General features: G+C 41.3%; 1 protein-coding gene across 10 annotated transcripts in view; it reads right to left on the minus strand.

Moving 5' to 3' along the window:
* The window catches only part of LOC119661249 (ELKS/Rab6-interacting/CAST family member 1), a 124,654-nt gene that overhangs the window by 82,026 nt on the left and 16,153 nt on the right, over positions 1 to 26,475 (minus strand). For 7 of the 10 annotated variants that reach the window (XM_038070489.1, XM_038070497.1, XM_038070490.1 and 4 more), the window contains exons 3-6: positions 15,221 to 15,337; positions 14,674 to 15,149; positions 14,265 to 14,511; positions 14,054 to 14,109 (exon numbers count right to left, since the gene is read on the minus strand). In XM_038070489.1, the coding sequence (XP_037926417.1) occupies positions 14,054 to 14,109; positions 14,265 to 14,511; positions 14,674 to 15,149; positions 15,221 to 15,337 (896 nt within the window). Of the gene's footprint in view, positions 1 to 14,053; positions 14,110 to 14,264; positions 14,512 to 14,673; positions 15,150 to 15,220; positions 15,434 to 26,475 lie in introns of all 10 variants that reach the window. The other 3 variants (XM_038070492.1, XM_038070491.1, XM_038070494.1) reach the window with 3 other exon arrangements.

The raw sequence follows: 26,475 nt of genomic DNA on the forward strand, positions 1-26,475 counted from the left end.
TACCACAAAAGCTAAATCAGTATTTAGTCATAATAATTCGGCTTATTGGAAAAGTTCCGGCAATCTAAATGTAGTACAAATGATACTTTCTTTATTTCAACGTATATATATATATTCTGTTCATCAAAATTGCTTCGCAACTTTGCTCTCAGATCAAATTTACTTTACTCGAAATTGTTAATTATTAAAGCCAATCTCAGGAGCCATTTTACCGGTAAGTTTCGTCAAAAATCACTTGAATATTATTATTTTTTTTTTTTGACGAAAGAATTATAGACTCTAATTTCTCATTTCCTACGCGTGAGTAATCCTGAGTTAATTGGATAGAAAGGACGAAGTAAAGGATTTTGTGGTACAAATACTGTTCTTTGTTTATATAAATTGTTATTGCACTGAATATATTCTTTGTTTACAATGAACAAGAATGATACTCGTATCATGTCATGAATACATAACGATTACAGTGAATACAGTGAAATACAGAAATATTGGTACAATGGATTCAATCAATTTCAAATACAAATGTTAGAGTTTATGCTTTCAATTTTGGTGCTCAATTCGTAGGCATTTTTAAAACATAGTATTTGCGTTAATAATTCTTTCGCCAAGTCAAATCAATAAAATTTATTTATAATATGGAAAAAAAACTACTGCGATCTAAATTGAATTTGCTAGGAAAGAAATGAAGATGATGCGATATAGCAGAGTGCTACGTAAATTTTCGGTTTTCTAGAAATTAGGATAATTTTTGAAGCAACTAATTTGCGTATGAAACGTTCTTATATATTGTAAACATTGAATATTATTTATGCACTGGGCTACATAAATTGTGGTGATGAGATTAAAGGTATGCAATTTATTTCCTACAAGTTAGAATAAATTAATTAGGGACTAAAAGGAGGTGTACGAAATGCATGCTAAATATTTTCTGTTTAATAGTGCATTTTTCAGTTTCGTGTGCTTCAGGGTTGTAGAATTGTGAAACATCTTTCTTTTACTGCTTTCACATACTTTTATTGGGTGTGTGACTAAATATCAAAGGATTTTAGGAGATAGCGTAACCAAAACTGCAACATAGGGTCTGGTGCTTAGCTTCTACTATATGTTAGCCTGCATAGATGTTAGTAATATAACGTTTAAGCATCTACATTTTTTTTGCTTTTTTTCTACCTCCCTTTTTACCGCATTTCTATTCGCCTTTATCTTTTAACTTTGCAAAGAGAGTTCCTAATGCTATACATTTGCTTTTCGAATGAACTAAAGAATTCATATTTCTAGAATTTTTCTTTATATCCTCAATGGATAAATACTAATTTATTCCGATTGGGGTACCCCTATGTAAGTATCGAAAATGTGGTGTGGGCTCGTTTTTTGTTCTCTCTTCTGAAACTAAGAAATTTAGAGTTATCCGTTGGCAGAGCAGAAGGACAAGGTATAAGGATATATGTAAGGCAACAATCTGACTGGTACTAACTTTTGGAGAACAGATTTTAGTTTTAGCACCTAATAAAGCAAGACAGCTTTGCAAAGCAGTGAAAAGGATAAATATTGGGTTCCAACCAAAAAGAACTATGCGTAGACATAAATATGACAGCATCATTAGCGGAAACGAAAAGGTGAATGAAAGCTGGGGTTATACTTTTCCGACCTCCTTAATTGCGTAATAGATGCAAAGTAGCAATTCCGCAATTGGAGAGCACTGATTCTGAGGTCGGCCTATCGTCTTTACAGGAAATTGATGAGGCGATAGGTTGCCTGAAAGTAAACAAGGTACCGGAAGTCGATAATATACTCGCGAGCAAGTGAAGGGCAACAATTATGTGAAAAGGAGCATACATATTCTGCAAATATGGAAAGCGGAGGTAATCCTGACCCAATGTTATAAAAGTTTTAGGTCTAGTCTACAAGATGGCATGTGAGAAGTACAAGGGCGTCCCACTGCTCGTTTGGCCTACAAAGTATTCATCAGAACCCTGAAAGGTAGGCTGAAGCCCTATCCGTAGAAAGTCATCGGCAAGTTCTAGGGCAAAGGGACATAAAGTTTCTCTTTCGGGTAGAGACGAGGTAGGAGAGTGTGCCGATGGCTGCTAGATGTTTTTCTTGTGTGTATTTCTTCATTTTCCCCGAGCTGAAACGGATGCATCCGAAAAGTTGATCTTGCATGCACTACTTATTTCCTACTATCTTCCTAGGAGAGCAGACTTGCATCTATTGCCGAGAACGTTGCACGTGTTTGCTCGCATCAAACTTCCCATAGAGAAATTATGAAGCATCATTCGCTCAGTGATTCCATTAAGATCCATTACCATTAATCCCAAATGAATCTTTAAGGAAATTTTGCCTTTGGTTCCCGTTGGGATGTGGGAAACCATAAACAGTTGTGCAATATCTGTTGTTATCGCAGATGTTGCCACGTGCTCGCAGCAACACACAGCCATGTGCGCACATCCACGTGTGCGGACACCAATGTGCTGCACCACAGACGCGGCACTAACACCAGCTTTTATGCGCGGAATTTTGCTCGCGCAACTTCCGTCGCAGTCGAACGTGTGCAAGACTTTTCTGTCTCCATAAAACTTCAAAGAATGTGCTGGGAGTTGAATCTCCTGTATATTATCTTCTTGCTTCTCCTGGATAAAATTTTCTTGGTATAGCGGCTCAGACATTTTGAAAACGTTGATGTCCTTCAATATCGCAGTTCAGCGGGGAAAAGAAATTAACCGGGACAAACAATTGATCGTGGCTTTATTTTCTCGAAATATTGGCAGTCATTTCTATACGAGGAAGACACCTCCTCCTACGAGATGAATCGAAAATTGTTTGCCTTTGTTCAATATTTTATCCTATTTCGAGACTACAGAAGGGAATCGTTTTTTAGATTAATATAGTTGAAGTACTTAATTTTGATATCATGTATAAGTGCCAATGTTGTCTAGATCTGGATTGAGTAGGCGGCACAAGATCTGAGACTGCAAATCAGCAAAGACCATGACTTTATGTATCCTTCGGAAACTTGGGTCACAAACCCTTGATCATGTTTGAGAGGAAGGTCCTCTGGAGAATGTTCGTTGATTTGCATGAAGATGGACGCTTGAGACGCCTGCATAATGCAAAAGCTTTGAGCGATATCATGCCTCTACAATTATGGGAAAATCAAGCTGAACAAAGTCTAGCTACAGTGGGGTGGGTCGGTTGATCTGAATGGATATGGAATATGGCTGCGTTATAAATGTCTGCATTCATATAAGCCCATGTCCCGCTGTGGTCCACAAGGAAGTGAACAGGAGCTACAACAGTTATCTGTTGCGTACAGGGTGTGATTGTGCCTATATTTTACTGCTTTGGTTTGATTAATGGTGGGGGCGTTTGGTTTCTAAGGCTGATCTATTCGAAGCAGTGGTTCCGTCAGTTTTGTGAAACTCATTCTATAGACCGTGTCAAGACGTGCGGTAGAATGGTATAAGGTGAAGTTTAAATTCGAAAAAGTTACACCGATACCAATGAATTAATCCAGTTTGCCTACGTATGCGAGCCTTAAGATATTTGAGCATGCCGGAGAAGAGGTAATCTACAATAGAATTACAGCTATCATCCAGTTATACCAATGTTTACGTAATTTGTTGGAACCTTTATCTATCTATGCTGTGACAAGCCATAAACAGCTGTGCAATGGATTACATACACGGCACTAACACCAGACCTGCGGAATTTTTCTTCCAGAATTACCGCCGCGGTCGAAAATGCGCAATGATTTTTCCTGATTATAAAATTTTGAGCAAAACACTGGGAGTTGAATCTTCTGTATGCAGTCTTCTTGCATTGAAGATTTGTAAAAATATGTTTCAAACTAATTTGCATCATTTGAATGGTATTCAAAAGACAGGATTTGTGATACTATAGCGGCGAAGGGGCACGGAATGTTTATGATTCATGTGGTTAATGTATTGGTGGGTCGATAGCGCTTAGATGGTTTTCTATGTGTGTTCCCCATCCCATGTGCAAAGCCGTACACAGCTGCGCAATACCATATGCTCGAAAGCACGTGACCGCACACCGATGAACTACATTACACACACTGCACTAACACCGGACTTAATGCGTGGAATTTTTCTCGCGTTTTCCACCTCCATACAATTTTAGAAGGGCCAAATACGGATAAAAGAATAATATAAACACAAATACAAGAATAAACTTTATTATAATATTTATTATAAAAAAAAAATAGAAAACTAAAAATTTTACGGGGTCCTAGTCTGGAAAAAACTGTATCAGGCCGTTTGGCACATAACATTAGTCGAAGTTTGAAATTCCCACCTTTCCCTACTGCGGGAATTATCTACCTTGCCCTTAAAAAGAAACAGTGAAGAACCCGGCAGAGACAAGATCGATTACTTGCCTGTCCAGCACACCTGGCTAATCGATGTCCTATATTTGTATCGCAATGATCCGAAACTAATAAAGTTTTCGGCGACAGTCATGGAAGGGAGGCATACCACCTTCCAGGGGGATTCGTTGAGTCCCCGTTCGTTTTGCATGGCACTGAACCCCTTTTCGTTGCTATTGAATGATGCAAGAGGGCATGGTTTCACAATAAAGTATGGCCTACGTGCTGAGTGCGAGCTGACTGACTTGACGTACTTAAATGGGCTCATGTTGCGTGCTAGTACTGATGACTACCTTAGAAGTGTGTTGCGAATATTTGATATGCTCAGTCGTGATATTTGGATGTAATTTGAATTAAACATAGCAGGCCATAGCATTGTTCACCTCCACATCCAAGCTATGACCGACGCAGACTTCTAGGAATTTTTCTAGGAATTTTTCAAGGAAATCATGCTCGACTTGGTGGTCTGGAGGATGCTCTGCTGCTGGAATTTCAGTGACGTGTAAAGCTGATATTGAAATCTCATCTCTGAGGGAAGAATAAAATAAGCGTATTGAATTCATTAGATATTCCTTAATTAGCTTGCGCTCTCGGAATATTGCCATGGACAAAAACCGATAAGGAAAATGTCCAGCGGCGGATACGGACTACTATGTTCAAATTTTGAATGCACCACGCAAACTCTGCCGTGAAGCGGAAGAACCTGCCTCGTTACATTAGAGGCAGGGGCGTGGTTGGCGTGATGGCACAACATCGCCGCCAAGTCGACCCGCTCTGCGCTTATTTTTTCAGCAAAGAGCAGACGAGTCCCTTGCAAGCAGCTATTTGTTAGCTAGATTGCGGGCTGACTCCGTTTAACTTGAAGGATAGATCTTTCAATCCTCTGACGTGAAGCCAGACCAAGGGCGGATCGATGATTGGTCGACAATGCACGGTAAACGCTGGATTTGTCTGTGGCAGCCATTCGCCAAACAGATGGCTGTGTGCTGGGGAGTTCTTTGCTGAGACGGAGGCGTTTATGTATGCTATTTAGGCAACGTGGTCGCTACCAAAGCTTATAATAAGGTGATAATGGAAGAGAGGGTAGAGAACGACCAGTGCAGAATGTGTGGTTCGGCGTTAGAGACGTTGGACCCTACAGGGCCACTCTGTGAAAAAAATGTCCGCCCTCCTCTCGAATGTATGTGGAGCCCTTAGACTCAACACAAAATGGCCTCATTTACTGTAAGTAAGGGTCAGACCACACATTCTCACCAAATTTCGTGACAATCGGTCGACTCGTTTTCGAATAAATCGGGTGTGACAGACAAAAAACCACACAGACAGATATCAGATCTCCCATCAACCGCGTCCTTTCGTGCGGATAAGGAAATGCTCGGTGGATGCGTACGAATACGTACTTGTGCGGGCATGGGCATGTTTATGCGCAGGTCGGGTAGATGGGACGAAAACGCCCACCCGTGGATACAAATATCTATGGGAAGGTTATCCAGAATAATAAACCAATATAGACGAAAAGATAGGACGAAAGGATGTGCCGAAGAAAGAACGTCATTAAAAGCCGTAGTGATACGAACCCTATCGTCAGCCGGATCTGTTCAGGAGAAGATCAACGATTATGAGATCTCCACCAGTTTCCAAGGTGGAAAAGGACCTAGGCCATAGCCAGAAAGTGAGGTTGATTCAAATCAACCTTGATTGATTGTTGTTGCAAAAGATCTGGATGTGAAATTATATTCATTCGTAGCAATCACTGCTATAAAGAAGTGCCTGAAAGATGCAGGTCTTACACCTCTGGAGTACAAAACAGAGGTGGTGCTTATCACGAAGTGGCGTAAGGAAACCACTACCCGTATCAGAATGGGGTAGCATATCATCGCTTCAAAGCCAACAATTAAATACCTTTAAGTGATGATAGATGCGAGCCTGAATTTCAAGCAGCGTTTACAAAATGTTCGCCCCAAAGCGTCCAATTTTGATGTCAACTGTTGGGGGCCCGCGATGCACTCGAAGATTGTTTATAGCTAGAGTGGTGAGCTCTATTCTGCTTTACGCAGCAATTTAGTTAACTGCACCACCCTAAGAGTGCGCTGGGGTTATGGAACCATCTCGGACGAAGCGCCATATGCACTAGCTGGAATGATGCCGATCGACATTTTGGTCGATGAGATGGCACGTCTCTATGATGGACTCGATTCTTTTTCTGATCGGCAAATAAAAACGCCGAAAGGGAGGAATCGTTAAGCACGTGGCAGCAACGGTGGGAAAAAACGAAAAAGGGTCGATGGGCCCACAGATAGATTCACAGCATCACAGTGTGGACGCAGAAAACGCATGGTGAGATAAATTATGATCTCACGCAGTTTCTCACGGGACATGGCGGCTACCGTAAATACCTCTATAGGTTTAAACTGGACAGATCACTCAACTGTACCAGTTGCGACGATATTCCGGAGGATCCTAAGCATGTTTTCTTCCATTGTCGCTGAGAAATGGAAGAATCTAGAAGAGACATTGGGGGAATAGCAGCACAGGGAAATATAATTGGGAGAACCCTTGCATGCCAGGAGAGCTGGAATGCAGTGCACGACATTCACGACGGATTCAGTGCAGGCGAGAAAAGCGTGGTTGCGAATGCAATTGATGGGCGGAGGGAGAGGCTAGAGCCATTCCCATCCCGCGATGAAATACTTTGTGGTGGTTCTGCGGGGAAGAGGACAGGAGTTAGGGGGTGGTTTTAGTGGGTAAAAATCCCACACACTGGAAAATGTGTACTACCGTCTTTGGAAGATTTCCACTTCCCGAAAAAAAGACAGACAAACTGACATCGACTCGACTCTAATAAGGCACCTTAAAAAGGTGAATTTATCTTACCGGTTTCGAAACAATATCCCGGAAAATCATTGTCACCGAAATTACTTTATAATAACTAACTTGTTTTTTGTATTCTGCTAATTGCGAGGCAGATTAAACATTCTAATTGCCCCTTAAGAAGGAGGTAGACCCGCGTGTGATGTCAGCAGTAAGCCATCAGCAAAGATGTTAGCAAATTACTTGTATGTGATGCTCCTAAAATCTGGCAGGAGTGCTTGGAACTACGGTTCTCCCTTCCTTAAGGTAGCTTTCTTGGTGAGATAGATTATCAGTGTTTTGAAAACTTGGACCATGAAAATGTCGGTGGATGTAAATCGGAGATAATAGATAATTGCAAATATCTGTAGTAATGATTGCATTAATGGCTTCAGCGCAGTTCATGTGCGTGTGCCATTGTTATTCGTTGTGAGTGATATCGCTCAAAGTTCGAAGTGGAAGTGTTAACAATTAGCAATGCCATATATGTAATAGTTTCTAGAGAAATGTTAGCGTACTTTTCTGGAACATCTAGCCCACCTACATCTAATCTCAGAATCTGCTTTGTCTGGGAAATCGGGGTTGGTGGTAAGATGGAGGGAAGGATACTGCAATTGTTAATAATTTAGTACAAATAATAACGTCATTGTTTGAAAGTTATACAGGGTCCTTTTTACCTTTGCAACGTAATTCAGTAATATCCAGAGTTGCGTGTTATTTGTAAAACCGTACGGTTATTTGGCCGCTTGAAGCCCGGAAAAGCGAGGATGCATTTCCGACTTTCTTAGATGTCCATAGACTTTCACATAGTATTGAGTGTAAGTGCCCGGTCTTACAGTAGCTATTTAGCTTCTTTTATTAATAATGATTAGACCATTAAACCGAGTTTTTATAAGTGTGGTAAGCGATATAAAAATGTTAAACATCTACTGGAATTTTCTTCATAATATTTGTTGTGTAGTTGAAAAGGATCTGTACACATAATTATATGAATATTAGCTGAGCTGCTGCAAACAGGATGATTTTAATAAGGAAAACAACGACAAGAACATCATATTTTCTACTAGAAAATCCTTCAAAATCTCTACACACACCCAATAGTCAACATTGAAAAAAAAAGAGTAGTCCCTTACGCTTTTAGGAGGATTACGGATCTATTTGCGATAGTTCGAAAGGATTAGGATAAATTTTCCCACTTTTCACTTCGTTTGTTGTTTTGTTCTTTGTTTTCTAAATTAGTTCCAATCCACTAATTGTCTACGAATACGTTACATTAGAAAATAAATAGTGGTAAAAACAGAATGTCCTTTTTATATCATAAACTACTCCTACGTCACTAGATTTCCTTGCTTTATCGATCAACATTTTTCTGTAACTATTAGATAGATTGACGAAAATTATAACAAAATTATTACCAGCCGAAAAGTGCATAAACAAATTCAATAAGTTTACTTTTGCATAAATTTAGAACCAATCCAGGATACAGCTCGCAAATATTTTTTTATGGATGGAGGAAAATTTAAATTTAATTTTAATAATTTGCATGCATTGCATTGTCGCAATCTAAGTGGCACAACGAATATCTTTGCTTGTAACTAATTTGAAAATAAATTAATGATGCCGATAAATTAATTGATGAAAGCAACAAAGGAATATGAGGTTTGTTTTAGAAGTTTTTTGGAGAAATCTGAGGAAGTTCATGTTAGATAGTGAATAGAAGGCAAATATCATTGTTGTCCATGTTCCCACGGAACACAGCAGCGCTAGAACTGCTTGCCCCTCGCCCGCTCTTGCTGTTTCTCAATTCAAGCAGGATCGTCCTGTTTTCTACGATAGATGCTTGGATGTGGCTTTCCAGGAGCTAAATCTCTCGTCTATTAAGACCGTGTGCGAGGTGCCCTACTATTAAAAAAACGCTACCGATCTAGACTGAGGAGCCGAAAAACTTCTCCCCAATCCAGGGGGTTATGCGAACCGTGCCCATTGGATAGTTTGCAGTCAGGGGTAACGAACTGTATTCGAATGAAGCCTCACTTATACTTGGTCGCCTAAGTGATATAGCCTGACCTTACCGTACCACGGAGGGTTATGACATGGCGGACTTCTTAATAGCCATATTCGTGGAATTCAGATAAGTTAAAAAAGACATACAATAAACAAGCGAGATCCCGTAAAGCATATAAACTGGTCCATCAGGCGGAGGGCAATCTTCGTAACATTGAAGTCCAAGTGACTACACCTAAGAAGAGAGAAGTTGAGAGGCCAATCACTGGAGCCAAGGTCAATATTAGCCTACTGTGAGGACCGCAACCAACAAAAGTGCCCACTCAAAAAGGAGGGACGAGAAAGGATACGTCTTTAGTGATTATATCACACGTCAGGAAGGAGGCAGGTCTCAGTGGTGCAGGTCCTAAATGGAATTTGCTCTATCTGAAAAAAGGCCTACAACAAGAAGTCGCTCAGGACAGATCTAATCCTTCAGCACTAGAGTCAAGAAGGTGGCGAGCAGCGGAAATAAACCCGCAGGAGGGAGATGCTTTTAAGAAATCTAAATCCGAGCCCAAGAAAGGCGAAATCTCGGAGCGATCAGGAAAGAAGGCAAGAGCTAGGAGACTTGTCCTTAGTTATGCCAATGCCGTAGAGAACATTCGACTGATCATACTGCCGAAAGTATTTCCGGAGCAAATACTCACTCGTAAGGAGCAGGAAATAATTGAGAAACTCATTTTCATGGAGATGGTTGAGGCATGGAATAAGGAGCTCATGTTTACCGGTATACGTTTTCAACCAGATCTTATGCGGGCGCAATAGAGGATACGGTGGACTGGGTTAGGACTATAGTCCCTAAACCGTCAGGATGGATGGAAACGGAACTGTCGACATGTGCTGGTGGTGATATACCAGGGGCACAAAGGCACGCACAAGACGGGACGCTTTTACGCCTCCTCACCCCTCAAAACATGGATCTCCACACACGGTTATGAAGAGTTTTAAGAAGCAAGGAGGAGGAGATCCCTGGAGGCAATTAAGGGTAGTAATTGCCTCATCAATTACAGATTTGGTAGCATACCTCTGCACGTACACAGGGAGAAATAAAGAAAGGACACTTCGGAAGATACATTGGTTGGAAATCCTGCCGAGGTCCCCAAAGGAGTCGTCGGGGCCGTAGAGGCTGAAAGGGCAGGAACGACCAGGCAGATACACCTGCTACCCACAGAAGAGGAAAAGTTGAACGACCATGACTTAGACCTTCTAGGGATTAAATCAGACAGTGAAATACATGGAAGTGTACGTTGGTAGACGAGGGCAATACTCCGACATTGGAGAAGATGCTTCTGCAGTAAATGCAAGGGCAATTTTCAAGGATAACTTTGGAATAGTGGTGCCTCAAGAACCCCGGGTGTCCGCGATTCGCGGACTACAAGGAGGAAGTATGCAAGCATTTTGGGATTCTTCTTGTGGAAAACCAAAAGCTTGCTTCATTCTCAAAAGAAACTTACGATACATATATCTTTCAGGGTGTCTAACTGGAGACTTGGACAGTCAAGTCTAATTGGAAGCCGGGGAAAGGACTTGAGAGGCAGTCGTGTCATCAGGATACTTTCTAGCAGACGACAGGCATTAGTCGTTCAATTGGCGAGGTTTTGCGTGATGAAGGTCTAGGGAACAAGCGACATTAATCGAAGAGGAATTCATCCTCAGTAATAAGTTAGAAACGCATAATGTAGGGAACTTCCATGACCAGCGCCACCAAGAGGCATAACTCTAAGGAACACTGAAATGAGCGGCTTGGCTAAGAATTGAAAGGTGTCGGGTGAGCCTTCTATATCGAAACACAGAAAAATCAGACTCGACCTTGATTGCAATTCGGAAGTAGATAGAATGATAAGGAACCCCAGGAGAACAGACTGGGACTCCTACACAAGACACTTGAGTGACCATATGGCTCATCTACAGGTGAGAATTGACATTAGGAGCGAAATAGAAGTGGAAGCAGTGGTCGGAGGTCCCGATAGAGTCGTCATTGATGCATATGAGGCTACCTATCTGGCTAAGACAGTCAAGTCATCAAGCGACTTACCCTGGTGGAACAGTTACCTAGTCAGAATGTGAAAGGAGGTTTGAAAACTCCTCAACCGGGCAAAACAAACCGGGGGCTGCAGAGGCATAAAAAAGCACGTAGACGTATAGCAACGTGATCAGGGAAGCAAAACGAAACAGCTTCAGGGAATTCTGTGAAGGAATAGAACAAACCACAGAAGCATTTAGGCTATATTAAGCTATAGCCGAAGACAAGACAATATCCTCTGACTGTCTTAAGAAGGAAGGTAGGACAATTATCGAGAATAGGGAGGACAAAGTAAATCTACTTCACAGAACTCATTTTCTCGGATGTTAACCCACGGCGGAAGGCGATAATATTGAAGAAAGGAGAACTGGAAACTAGTGAAGGAGGTGTGCTCGGAAGATAGATAGATGGGAACCTTTGAACCATTGAAATCACACTGAGTAGATGGCATTTTCCCAGCAGTAAGAAAGGCCTTGAAATCATTTTAGGGTTTCTTCTAAGAGTAGTAAAGGGTAACATGCCTTGGAATATATACCAAGGGCAAGAGTAGTCTTTATTCCGAAACCGGCTAAAGTGGATCCTTTCCATACCTAACATCCCTAACATGCCTAACATCATTCGTACTTAAAACGGTGGAGAAGGTCATAGGCAACAATATTGGAATTAACGTTTTAATTCGTAACCCTCTAGATCCATGTCAGCGCCCTTGCGGGCAGGACGGTCAACCGAAACTCCCCAACTAACGGATGTATTACGGGATGCCATTGAAAGAAAAAAATTGTACTGTGTGCGTGTTTGGACGCCTAGAGAGCGTTCGATACACAGCGATACGAGATGCCTTAACCCACAAGGGAGTGGGAAACCAGGGTGTTTCCTGGTTCCTGACTCTAGATGGACGGAGTGTTAGAAAGTTGGAAAATAGATGTGGCGGCAGGTGCAAATTCTATTGTCATGAACACTACTCAAGGTTGTCCACAAGGTGGGGTATTATGACCATTATTGAAAAGCATGGCAGTTGGTAAACTACTAGCAGAGCTAACAAATACTGGAATCCAGGGTCGAACTGATGATATCGTTTTAATCTGTAGGGGCAAATATGAGGATGCCCTGAGTGACAGAATCCAAACCGGACTGCGAATCACTAGTAACTGGTGCAGGAAGGCGGAGCTGTACATTAGTCCAGCATAGGCTAATATAGTACCGCTTACTAGGAAGCGCAAGTTTGATCACCTGGCATAGAGGTGAAATGAGAGGTCTAATAGACCAAGAATTACTCTGGAAGACACATGTTGAAAATATATGTCGGAAAGCCACAAGGGTTTTGATGACGTGCAGGTTCATAGCAAAAAAAAATGGGGATGCATCCCGAAAATGCTGCACTGGATATACACTGCAATAGTCAGTCCCAAGATTACCTATGGGGCGATGATCTGAGCATACAGAACGGAACTCAGCACAACAGCCAGAGAGTTAGACAAACTTAAGACTGGCTGACGTGTGTATCGGTAAAACAAAACCTAATTGAAATCGGTTTACTGTCCGTCTGTCACACGCATTTTTCTCGGAAAGGATTGTAGGGATTCACACCAAATTTGGAGGAAAGGTGGGAACTGTAGCCGTTCACACGTCTTTTCAGTTACATTATTTTAAGTAGAATTAAAGGGGGTCCCCATACATGCAAAGAGGGGGGGGGGGAGATGTCAATTTTGTTTTCACCAAATGTCGTCATGTGGGGTATCAAATGGAATGTGTCATTTAGTACTTTTCGAAGCCGGTTTTATTTATACCCTCCATACCTATATGTGTTCAAATCAAATTAATAATTGCAGATCACAATAATTTTTAGTAATTGACCAACTTCCGGTTTCCCGATTTGTTCTTCTGGCCTTAGGTAAAAATTGTGAATCATCATTAAATTATAACTGGCTGAAGTTTCGGTTTGATAATATCGGCAGAAAAGCCCTCTGAAAATCGGCATTCTTGAAAGCCTGCCTATGTTTTTGACCAGTTTGGCGGGGGCTCATATTGGCTGTTGTGTAATTCATCAAGTTTCTGGGAACAGTTCTTTTGGTTCGGTAGAGGAAAGGGTTTTCTTAGTCCGGTATTGGCTACAAAAGACGGAAGAGGTGCCAAATAAATTTTGTTTATTTGTGGGGAAGGCTCTATGCAGGCAACGGATTATGATGGTTTTATTAGGAGCTCATTATGCCAAAAAGGGTTTTTTTCCTCAATCAGAATGGCTTGTCAACAGAAAATCTCCAATAGTAGTTTTAGAAATAAACTTATTTGAAAATGATCTGCTGAACTATCTAAGTGTAACGTGTTTCAATCTTAGGAACAACCTAATCGAAAAGTGTGGGTAAAGGTTGAAGCTTTTAGAGATAAGATAATCTTATGGCTAAAGTACAGGCAATGACAATTATTCCAAGAGCTCTTTAATAAATTTTTCAAAAGCTTCCCTGAAATGTAAGACCAACCATGTTAGCCTTCAGTACAGCGCATATTCCATTGTAGCTCACATTAGGAAAGAAAATATATTTCAAACAAGGATATAGAACCGAAAATATATTTTTATTCTTAATTTAATGTGCATTTATCAATAAAACTATTCGCTCTAATAAACTTCCAGGACAATGCATGGTAATGAGAAAAATGGGGGAGTATTGCAAAGCATGCGGGCAAGTATTGACATTCATAGTCTAAACATAAAAGCTAAAATGTATCGTCAATGAAAAAGTATCTCCAATTACCTGTTTCTGTGCCAATGCCTGCATTTGTTGAAACATCTGTCGTTCCTCTTCTTTTCCTTATTTGTTCGTTTGGCACGGGGTGGATCGATGCAAATATTTCAAAAAGAAAATTTTCATTACTTTTCGACGTCCAATAGAAGGATTTTTAGTTAGTTCTACTGTGCATAACCACGTAAGCAGAATTCGAACAAAAAGCAAAAGATATTCTCACCCATTCCTTTACTCTGAAGCATTTCCAACAGTTTCTTGATGCTTTCATCTCGCGCGCTAAGGGTTTGCTTCTGTGTTTCAATTCGCAGTTCTAGTTCCTTTATTGTATCCCTAAGAATTGCTATTTCTCGTTGCAAGTGTTCATTTTCGGCATAGAGTGCTTCGACTTGTTGCTGCAATTCGATGTTTGGCTGACGCATTCGCATTCTTAACTCCTCCTCCAGTTGACGAACTAGCATTGCTTGTTTCTTGAATGGTGAAAAAAGTGAAAATAGATTATTTCGTGAAGGGACCTTCAAAACTCCGACTAGTCAATAAGTGAATTGATAACGAATCAAGAAAAGGGCAGTTCAGTTGGATAACTGTAACTTAATACTTGGAAAGCCTTAAGCATTGCTTTCATCCCTTACCTGGTTCTCGCTACTCAACAACTTCAGTTGATCATTGATCAAACTATACTTGGCACTTTCCTCCTTGCGTAACGCTCTCTCTTTTTTCAACTCGGGTGACCAAAACGTTTTTATACTATGCATGGAGCTGCCTAATTTCTGATTTGTCAGTTCAAGTTCTCGTTTCAGTTGTCCTAATTCACGCTGCAGATCCGAATTTTGATGCTGCAGGTCCCCTAAATAAGCTCGATCTGTCGTTGGTATCGCTGAAAGATAAGCCACTTGGCTGGAGTGCCTTCCTAGTGCAGATGGAGAAGAATGCATACCCATAGAATTCGGACTCTGTCTAGCCGACCTTCCATATAATTCGTCCTCTAAATAAAGCCCCCGTTCGAGTGATCGATCCCTGGAACGGTCGCGTGGTTCGCGTATAGGAATGAATTCACGATCGTGAGGATCAACCATTCCACCTCGATCTAAAGATTGGTATCGTGTCCCTGCGGAAGTAATAGTGATCTCAACCAGTTCCTTGACATTGTTGATTCCTTCAAAAGGTCGGGCTACTTACGCGGGTATTCCATTGTGTGTGACATAGCTGGTCTGCTTGCACTTCGACTTCTGTGATGGCCGCCGCTTGCCGGGCTAGTCGGCTCATCCATGTCCCTATAGTATGGACTACCCATAGCTGCAATAGAGTTATGATGATGATAATAGGATGAGGAATGGGGACCGTAGTGCAGAGGGGAGGAATTACCAGAACGTGTTTGACGTAATTTTCGTCCTAAAAAATTTTAAATCAGAAAAAAATTGGGGTTTGTTTTTTAACAAAATTTGTAGTTTTGTGAATGTTAACAGGAACTCAAAAGAAATTCATTCAGTAGTGAAAACGGAAACATAACTGTCAGCTGATCTTCAAACGGCATGATGCTGTGTTAGCGCATCTGGAGCGGAACGGATTGCCAAAGCTCTAAATCAATTTGTTTTCTTTTTAATTTTGTCAGCTCCAGATACACTTGATAACTATCGTAAAACTTCTCAAAAGTGTATTATGTTAATGATGCAAATACTTTTACTCATATTGTGTAACGAAACAAAAGGTGAAGCCTAGTTGCAAAAGCGGAAAACATACTTCGCAATAAGACGAGTTACGAATACTAAAAAGAAAACTGCATTTTTCGCTTTTTTAATTTCAGAATGACTGATTTGACTCCTATTTGGAGCTAGAAGTCGTTGTTGATAACAATACTGAGGAAACAGTGCGTGACCCCAGAGGATGGATTTTACTCTATTCCTACAATCATAACCCTTTCAGCATCTATTACAGATGAGTGTCTAACAGAAGCATAGGTTAATCATAGTGGTAGGTTACTGACACCTTAATTCACCCCCTGCATTTTTAAGTTGAAACAACTGCTTGTCACATGCAGCACCTATTACAACTGGACCTTTGAAAATACTCTGCGTTTGTGGATGCGATTGTATTCACTCAGCAGTCATGCGAAAATTTTCGAACTACTTTCGAATGCGCCTTCTAATACTGCAGTTGGGTTATTAGTGTTTCACGGAGGAAGGAGCACGCTGATATTGAGCCTCAAGTCAGACCTAATTGATTTTGCATTTGGGTGGTGATGAGTCTCCCGCGCCTAAAAACGGGACAAACTCTATCAACTAGTAAACCAGGTTTCGGTAGGGCTGACAACCTTACACGGAAAACCAAAGTTACGGAGCCATGAAAGGAGCCTCTGGCTGGGTTGACAACACAACGATGAAAGTGGCAACGAAAACGGATAGATGATTTGCGTATTTTCACCGGTTTCTTGGAGAAGAGCCGCTACATCGCAGTAGGTCCTAGTCAGCCAAAAAACAAACCCTCTGTCTTCGGCTTCTGGCGATCAGGCTAGAGAGAACACTGAAGCCTTTCATAACAGAGTCGTCTGGGCTACGCTGCACTCTAAAAAAACGCGGGCAAGCACAGAGACCTATTACGAGCGGAGATATGAGAGATATGACTTCACACAAAGAAAAAGGAAACCTAGGAAAACCAACAAGTCTTTCAACTTGAAAATTGCAGGGAGCAACCGCATCAAGCGCGGATGTTTTACCAACAAAGTCAGTAGGATGAAGCCTTATACACCTCCATATTTATCCTGCCGAAACAAAGAAGAAAATCGGATATCAGATCGTACAGCGACCGTGGAGCGATGGAAGTATTGCTAGTTGAAGGTCCAACCAACTGAAGACGACGGACAAATGCTGCCAATCATCTGTACAATTTATTTTCCTAATAATCATAAGTCGCTAGGACCCGATTGATTTACAGTCGAACTGATTTAATATGGAGGCGGCGAACGCCACACCAATGCCTGACGATTGGCGAAGCATTATCTGCCCCATGCGTAAACAGGCGGATATCACGGAGTGCAGCAATTATAGAGCTATCAAGTTGCTGAGTACCAAATATAATTCTTGTTAGGCCGGGTAGCTCCAAAAGCTCGGAACCCACACCAAAGAGCCTTCACTTCAGACAAATCAGTAACAGATCAGATTTGCTCTCTGCGGGAAGCGATGGGAAAACTTTTGGAAGATGACCATCAGTTGCACCATCTTTTCAGCGACTTTTAAGGCCACCTATGATAGCATAACCAGGGCTAAAACTGCAATAAGACTGATGACTCACCCTGACCAATGTGCGAGACCGGATAAAAGCACTAGGATCACTCTCGAGACCATTCAACATCAACAACAATCTAAGACAACTCTTCAAGTCCACTCAACTACTGGTCTACGCTGACGATATCGACATTATGGGAAGAAAAACCCGAGATGTTCAATCTGCGTTCATCCAGATCGAGAAGGCGGCGATCGATCTTGGGCTCCAAATTAATGAACGTCTGCACAAACGAACAAAGAAGGGACCACATCGAATAGTCAAATGAGAACAATGAGAGAATGCAACTTTGAGACCGTTGATAATTTCTCCCACCTAGGGTTGAAAATTACAATTGATAACAGCTATGACGATGAAATCCGCGAACGGTTGTTGGCTGCCGACAGAGCATATTTCGGCTTACAAAAACTGCTCTTCTCGGAACGTTTTACCATAGGGTCAAAGCTCTTATTGTACAAGACTATGATCTTGGCAGTCCCCATGTATTTCTCGGAGACTTGGGGTTTTTAGCAAGAAAAATTGCGGTTGTGGACAGCACCCGGCCCAACAGGTTGTGGTGGGCGGGTCATTTAATCCATATAGGTACGGATGATTAAGGGTGGGAAGTAATAAGGCCAATATCTATGGTAGCAAAAGACGTGGTAGACAGCCTGTAGGGCTGGAGTTCTTCACTAAGGTAGGTCTAGATGATGCAGGCTTTGAATAATTTGGCCGTTTTCAGTTTCAATAAGAACCCTAATCCTCGTGGCCCGGATATACAGGAGGACTTTTTCCCGGATTATTCGTGGGCGGGATGCCAGATACATCATCGGAGAACTGTTTGCATCTAGCCAGAGGGCAGTCCGGTGTCAACCGTAGATCACTGTCATGAAACTAATAACAGCAAGCTCCCGGGGCGAGACGACTAACGGTTTCCAGGCTGTTGTCGCGTGGGACGTAACGTGCACCAGCCATAGTACTTCTACTCCGAAACCGTCGACGTTGAGGGTCCTCCCACGGAAGGAGGATCTACACTAATGCCAGCTGCCGGAAACCAGCGAAGACGCGGAGGCCCGTTGTAATTCTTTTAAAGAGCTAGTATTAAAAAACCATCCACATTCTGAACAAAATTGCGAAGATTATGGAGGTCGGTACTATTGACGAGAGTAGCGGAAAGGACCTCGATAAATACGAAGCAACTGTAGCAAAGGAAAGAAAGTTTGCAACAGTTCGAAAGGTATTAGACCTCTACAGACAGTGAAGCAACAGTGTTCGGTCGATAGAACACGTGTTATAAAGCCCTCAAGGATGTGGTCAGCATTCATATAATGGTGGTAGTGGTGGATGGAAATTCCGTCTTCCTAAAAGGCAAAACCGAAGAGACCGATTTCCACAAGGGAAGTAATTGTCTTCTTGGATTTAGAGGGAGCAACAATGTAAGCACTGAGCTGTCAAGAAGACTCTAACCTGAATAGGACTAAAGGGGTCGCAACGGCTAGTATTCATGTTAAGAACCGGAATAACACAATTTGATCTTTGAAGCATACACTCGACTAGAGCTCTCAGTAGAGGGATGCCCCAGGGTGGCGCCATTTCTCTAACGCTCTAGTAATGATAGTGATGAATGATATTCTGCGGATATTGGACAGGCGTGGGATTAAGGTGTTGGCGTATGTGGACGATTTAATGATATTGGTTGTTAGGGATGCTTTCCTTCGTTATGAGCGCCTCTGGAATGCAAGATACCCACAATTTACAACTGAGGCAACTAATAGGACAAAGACTATCACTTTCTTCCAATGTAAATTTCACAAGGAAGGGGAGGGGGGGGGGGTGACCACCAGGAGAGGTGGTTCTTTGTATTTACATAGCCATGGTCCGTGCCATACTAATGAATGGTTCTATAGTGGCCACACCCTGAGGAAGAAATACAATAGGAAGAAACTTGACGGAATCCAAAGAAGGGGTTACTGCGACTTTCGAGTCTTGCCTAGCAGATGCTTTGAATGTACTCCTACAGCTCATCCTCCGGACGTTAGTACGGGCATTCCTAACGGACTACGATACACGCAAGCCGAGTTTTAGGTGGAATTTTACTGTGGGTTTTCTAACCTGGAAACATTGCAAAGACGGGGATCCGTTACAGGGTTACAACACAGTATTCTTTATTGTCGGATCAAAGGTTGTTTGTGAAGACGGAACCAGAGTATTTTTGGATACGCACAATACGGTCTTCTAGGATACGATAATGTTCCAAACAAAGATACTAGCGATACTCTCGCCGGCGGCCTTGAAGGTGACAATCTACTCGTACTAGTTGACCGCCGCTGAGGATCTGGTCAACGAAACTTTATTACGAGAGCTTTTAGACCAGACAGTTTGTACGGGGTACTGGGCCATAGGAGACGGTGTATAATGGACTTAGCCGTAGTGCCCCGAAAAATGGAGATGGAGTTATATCCAAGCAAAATCATTCATTCCATCGAATTATGATTACGAATAGCCAAACTGGATTTGGCGAAGGAAAAGAAGGTAGTGGCCCTCATTATCAGATATGAGGAATAATGTTGTTAATACGTGGTTGCTTGATGACTACGAGGATATCTCAAAAACGATCGTCAAATGCCAAGAGATGCTGACCAAAGTTAGGTTGTGCTCTAGAGGGCACTTGAAAGAAACAACCTAAAGCTAGCCAATGTCTAACAAAGTACGACCGATATATGTAGATCGGAGGAACATGATGTAATGTTTGTGCGTTGTTAACCATGGAAGAGGGAGTTTGTAATATAGTTTATTTACGTTGCGGGTAAGCAGTGGGTAAGATGAGACTTGCCAATGTATCTAATTTGAGAATGATTCCTATAGATATTGCAATGAATAAGGAATATTCTCTTTATGTGTGAAAGAGTCGATCGATCTATTTGGCTCCAGATTTCCGGACAGCAACTGTGAAGGAATTGTAGAGAAGCTGGCAGTAATGGTACGATAACTCCGCAAGATCCATACACGAATCCTGTGTATTAAATTGGGGATAGGGCAAAAGTACCAACAAATATTCAGTAAATTATTACCTTAAGACTTCAGAGGGGATGATAAGGTTATAGAAGAATTGGATTGCGGTAAACTGGACATTAGTGACGACAAAATACAGTGTTGGAAGGCGAGACAGAGTAATATCCATATAATGCTCAAGGTTAGATCCTTCGTTCCGAGATGGTGACACCAAGTAAAGAGTGGTACGGTTTTCTTGGGTGTAAGTTCTGCATACTGTTGCAATCAGAAAGCTGGGAGTTGGATATAATAGTTGCATATACAGTGGGTTCTAATAACAGTTTGGTGGAGGAATACAGGCTTGATGATAACAAAGCCATGTCTTTGTCTTCTCCTTGAAGGAGTGGTCACTGAATTTCAAAGAGTTCGTCGGTCTGGCCTGTTTTTCATTTTCGGGAACACGTTCATTAAGCCATCTCTTGGAACCTGATTGGGCGAACCCTGTACAATGCAACTTATTCGTTATATTGCTTTGGATTCAGAACGTAGAAAGAAGTCGATTGGAACATGAATATCGAGCATCCAATTAAATAGAAACTATTCTCTAATAGGTTGAATGTGCAAACAAAGTGCAAACTGCTGGCTGTCTAAGTCCTTGTGGAAGACGCCAATGCCATATCGTTGGTACCCCCGGCACAAAAAACACCACCACCAGCTGTCGAATTTTACACTGCTTATGCACTTATTTTGATTTAATACTGAGAGCTCTAGGTGCCAAAATCGAGAAAGAGACGAATTATTTAGCAATGACTGGAGAACACTGTCTCTTCGATAACGTCGCCAATAGTGGTCAATCCCTCATTGACATTACATGTATTGAAGGTCTGATAGTGGCTTCAATTTACTCTTTCCGTAGAGATATTCAAAATTGTACATATTTTCAACCGAAGTTGTCCAGTTTTTGATATCGAATAGGCAGACTTAGTATACTTAAGATGCTTATTGTGGCACAGATAACTACCAAGGGAGAAGAGCAAAGCGTTGTTGAATTTGAGCAAATTCGACATCTATAAATCAAAGGACGAGGCTATGGCTAAGCAGCATATGCAGATGTTAGGGAAAGGACCATAATGCTCTTTGAACATAGTGGAAGATTGTGGTATTATGATTTATCAGGAAAAAAAAATTAATAATGAGGGGCAGTCTGACTTTAAAAACTTCTTGAACCAAACAGCCATTCCCTTCAAATGGCCGACAACGAGTTGAGTGGGAGACATTTGAAAGTAGGTACACTAACGGGGATCCAATGCGGTACTAAACCAGATAAAACACCGAGTGTTGGCCAACTGCTGGCAGAGCTTTGCAAAGATGATGGTAGCTGTATCGCAGGTGGAAAGAGAGATGGCAGGAAGAAAGGAAAGTCTGATGAATGGTTGAAAGGTGTTGTTGATCTCACCACAAAAAAGCGGGCATGCACAAATCTAAAAACAACAGAGGGATCTGGCTTGTATACCCGCCTTGCAAGTTCCTTACAAAGAACTTGCAGTTAAACCGGGTTAAATCATTTGTTAAAACTATTATCGAAGAGTAGTTCCAGATAAGGTCGATCAATAGTTGTACCACGGGATTAGGTTTATTGAGAAATCGGCCAGCTTTGGTGCTCTCTAATCTCGTGATGGAAAATCCAGTTAACCAAAAAAATTATTTTTTTGGTGTTTCCGTCATAAAATCTAGATACGTCTAAGGACTAGCTCATTGAACTGAGATACATAAATTGATGATCCATATCCTGGAGGTTGCGATCCACCACACGCTGCAACACTATAAAAACAAGTAGCTGGAGTTGGGAGTTTTTGTATGCTCAGAAATCAGGAAGCTGGACGTAGTAGGCACGCAAGTAGTCAAAGTAGTCGTCATGGGAGATCTAAGTAAGACATTGGGTTCTAGCTTCAACTCGGTCGAAATTGTAATGGAGAAGCTGAGCCTTGGTGTCAGTTAAGATCAGGCTGCAGTAAAACGGTACAAATTCGGGATCCTTTGGTATACATATCTTCCGACTCCAATCGTAAAGTCTATATTGCAAATACAACTTTGACGAGGGGGCCGCTATATACATATAATAGTGGAGCCTATACGTACACCAAATAAACTGTGTAGATATCAATAGCAAATTAACTAATTGAATGAATGTTGACACTCTTGAGAACAATATTGAGGGGGTGCATTCAACGAGCAAATGGAAAGGGCATATATTTCAAGGGATAATCACAGTGAAGGTAATACTGATTATCTAAAGAGTCACAGAAGCATGCAACGCAGTCGTATTGAGTAAGTGGAACAAAGAAATTGCGAAGCCATTATATGAATGCTCTTATATAAGACTAATTATGGAGTGGTTTGTAGGGCGACACAATGGAAATGAAAGGGAACAGGCATACGGACATCTCCAAAGTAAAATAAACATGCTTCAATAAAATGGAGGAACTCCATTGGCTTATAAAGAGTTTTACCAAGACCCTACCACAAAAATTATAAATCACAGTCGAAGGTCCTAATGAAGTCCAATAAATCACTAGGAGACCCAACGCCATATCATCCTATCTACGTTAGATATCATAAAAATGATGTGAGAGCTAAACCCCATAAACAATGGACTGCTTCGAATCGCGAAGAACGGGAGAAACTTGGATGCGATAGCTCCGAAAGACTGATTTCACTGTGCCCATACCATTCATAATTATGCTTTATGAAGAAATGCGTATTAACATTAGGTTCCAAAAACACATCCAACTTTAATCAGTACAAATTGACGACGTATTGATGCAAATGGGTTTTCTTGGCCCCTGATGAGAATAGTTGAGGGTCTCCTCGGTGCCCTAGGCCGTGTCATCCGATCAACTAAGAAAATAAATCGATTCACCGAGAGTGCCTTAAATTTTGGTACTAAATTTCTCGTAGAAAACACATTATGTAGTGTTGATCGATTGTTAACTTAGTAGATATCCTAGTTAAGGCCGGGGTCGTAAAATAATTGAATGTTGATTTACGCCTCGTAGACTGTAGAAGTTGAATGTGCCTTAACTGGTTCTGATGGGAAAGAAAAGGAAAAGCTCACAATTGAGAAGGGAGCACGACCCCTAGAATACTTGCATCTCAATGTGGATGTACTGATCTGAGCCAAATGTACCCTTGACATTGTATATATCATACCTTTACCAGTTGGAAAACAATGAGAGTGCATGGAGGGTTGTAGAGAGAAAATCCGGACCCGGAGTGAAAATTATGCGGAAAAACTACGTTCGGAGTAAAAATTGTGCACCCCCTTCCTATTATCCCTTTATTTCATGGAAATTTTCCTCAGATGCCCGGAGCGAATCCTATGTGTTTTCCATATCCCTCCGGTCAACGCTGAGTGCACGTTGAACTGGAACAGCAATTTCGCGATTTGGAGGATCGACCAAACTTAGTACGAAACTCCCATAAACGGAAAGCCGTAAATCACTGGGGCAGAGCGAGACTTGCGAAGAGGTTCTTCTCTAGAAGGCTCTCTAGGATGCATTACTATTAAATCAAACGTGGCATTGGTAACCGACCAGTCAGCTAAGGGAAATAGGCCCTGATGTGAAAGAGAAAAAAAGGTTATATTTTCACCTGTTATAAAGCAATGCGTATGATTAGACGAAGCTAGTTATGGATTATTTTAATATAGTGACCCAGCTGGAGATTTTCTAGAACTGCAGTAGAGGGGTTCATACTATTGTATTCATTGCATCAGAAGAGAGTGGATTAGTTTCTTTTGGCGTCTTTTCGTGAGAGAAAGCGGTAATCATTGTTGCAGGAAAGGTTCTTATTGATTATTATTACATTAGTGCTGAAAATGTCAATGAAAATTTGTTAATCCACCCCATAGGAACACAGTACTTCAGATTGTGACAAGGCTGGAAAGCGTCAAATATTGAATCCAACAAGAAGCAAGCCCAATTGCTAGCAGCCATGAAGATGGAAATAGTCTCGAACGATCTTATTTGAAAATTGACTATGCTTCGTATTAATGAAACACGCGAATTGTGACATAGCAAGCGAAGCTATTACAGTTTGGAATTGGTCACAGGCTATAGAGATTCTTATAGGCAATTTTTGAACCACATTATATTCTATCATACAAAAATACTAAGTGTTTTAGATTCGGAAGCCTAGGACACGATCTGGTGCATATACTACTCCACTTTCCGAGGCTTATGGAGAAAGAAACGGGAATGAAAAAAATCGATAAGGGTTGTATTGAGTCAAGAAAATATAAATAGAGAGATACCCTAATCAGCAGAGAAGTGGCTTGCGAATATTCCTTCAGTGGCTTATATGCAGATTAATTAATAAGGGAGGCAAATGCTTGCAAGGTCCCGAGACCTTGAGACTAGTTTCTTCAAGTGCCAACCTACATGAAGAAGTAACCCTGAATGATGGATGCTTCAGGACAAGGTTGGAGAGACCATCAGTTTAGTGGGTGGTAACCGGACACATGTATGTATCTACATATATGACTCTAATTTGCATATTTACAAACTTGCCAAATGTCTATGGTATACCAACTTGGAAATTGAAAAGTAGCCACTTAACATACATCGACCTCAATCAATTGTAAATAGTACCAACTTCGCTCAATGTTGTAGATTGTGATCAATTTCGATAAACGCATGACAATGTAGACAGCCTGACGTTTCTAAGGAGGAGAGAAATTTGTGATCCAAAATTAGGAGAATAAAGAGGGCATGAGAAAAACTTGGCAAATATCAATAGCAAAAGTTGCAGAATTAGCTGAAAAACTTTGAACATCGATGTGTCGGTAAATTCGAGGAAACTATGCGAAGTTCTACAGCCTCAGAAGAAAAGGGGCTGTAAAGTGGTATATTTTGTAGCGGTGTTTAGAATACCGGGTTGTAAAAGTTGGAAAAACAAAAAAATGGGAAGTTAGATGGAAACTTTATACACCAATATATCGATAAATGGCCTCAATTCAAAGAGAGTGAATGGGGTTCTCGCCAGGTAAAAGAGAAGATTGTGAGAGAAAAAAAGTGGGAAAAATTCTTATGGAAAACTTATCTCAGTGAAAATGCGGAATTTTGGGAGAAAAGAACAGTAAACATTTCCAAAAATGAGATTTGAACATCTAAAACCACCCTCCCGTGTTTGAGCTTGGTTTACAAGATAGATCCTCCAGAGTACCGCATATATAGTTTTGGGGTAACATTTGTTCCCCTTTTCAGTACAATATTTTCTAAAAAGGGAGCAAATTGTTACTGAAATAGTGTGCATGCGGTAGCCCAATAAAAATGTTTAACTCTAAAAGAAAACTTCTATATGTAAAAATCGGGTTACAAACATTTTCCGTACTTAAGGAGAAATAGCTATTCTTTTTCCATTCCAAGAAAGACCTGTCTAGTTTTTGTGGAATAATTTGGTAACTTTTCGACACTTGTAATTGCAAATAAGTTGGTAAACCGGAAACTGGACGCTTCAGGTATGAAAGGTTTTGTGTATGGCTATAAACTTCTCTATTTTGGTGGTCCAGTGTTGGCATTGCCATCTCAGAGGGTTTCTGTGATGCAAACAAAGAAATCTTCTGGCAACTTCTCGATGCAACGTGCCTACTGATGACTATATCATCATTGCCGGCGACTTTAATGGTCATGTGGGTGAAAAGGCAGATGGTAACGGCTGTCATGGGAGCAAAAGGTTTGGAGCGCGCAATGACGACATCGCATCTGAGCTCTGAAAAGCGAAGAACTTGGACTCAAAACTGTGGCTTTGTGAATTCTTTAATCGGGTTATTCAGGAAGGTGGAACACCATCTGACCGAAAGTACTATAGTTCCAATATGGAAAAGGAAAGGCAGTCCAGCAGAATGATCAAATTACTGTCCGATCCGGTTACTTTTCGATACCATGAAGATTTTTGAACGCATTTTTGACACTCGTATTCGCTAAATCGTTGAAGTAACCGTGAATCAAGCCGGATTTGTCAAGAACTGTGGAATTACTGATGCAATACACGCTGCGCGGTTACTCATGGTGAGACACGAGCATTGCCCTCTTTAGATCTCATTTCTGGATCTAAAGAAAGCGTTTGATCGTGTGTCACACAAACTCATCTGGTATGCTCTACGCCAATATTTAGTACCAGAAGAA

The sequence above is a fragment of the Hermetia illucens genome, chromosome 1 (assembly GCF_905115235.1).
Source record: "Hermetia illucens chromosome 1, iHerIll2.2.curated.20191125, whole genome shotgun sequence".
In the NCBI taxonomy this organism is placed as follows: domain Eukaryota; kingdom Metazoa; phylum Arthropoda; class Insecta; order Diptera; family Stratiomyidae; genus Hermetia; species Hermetia illucens.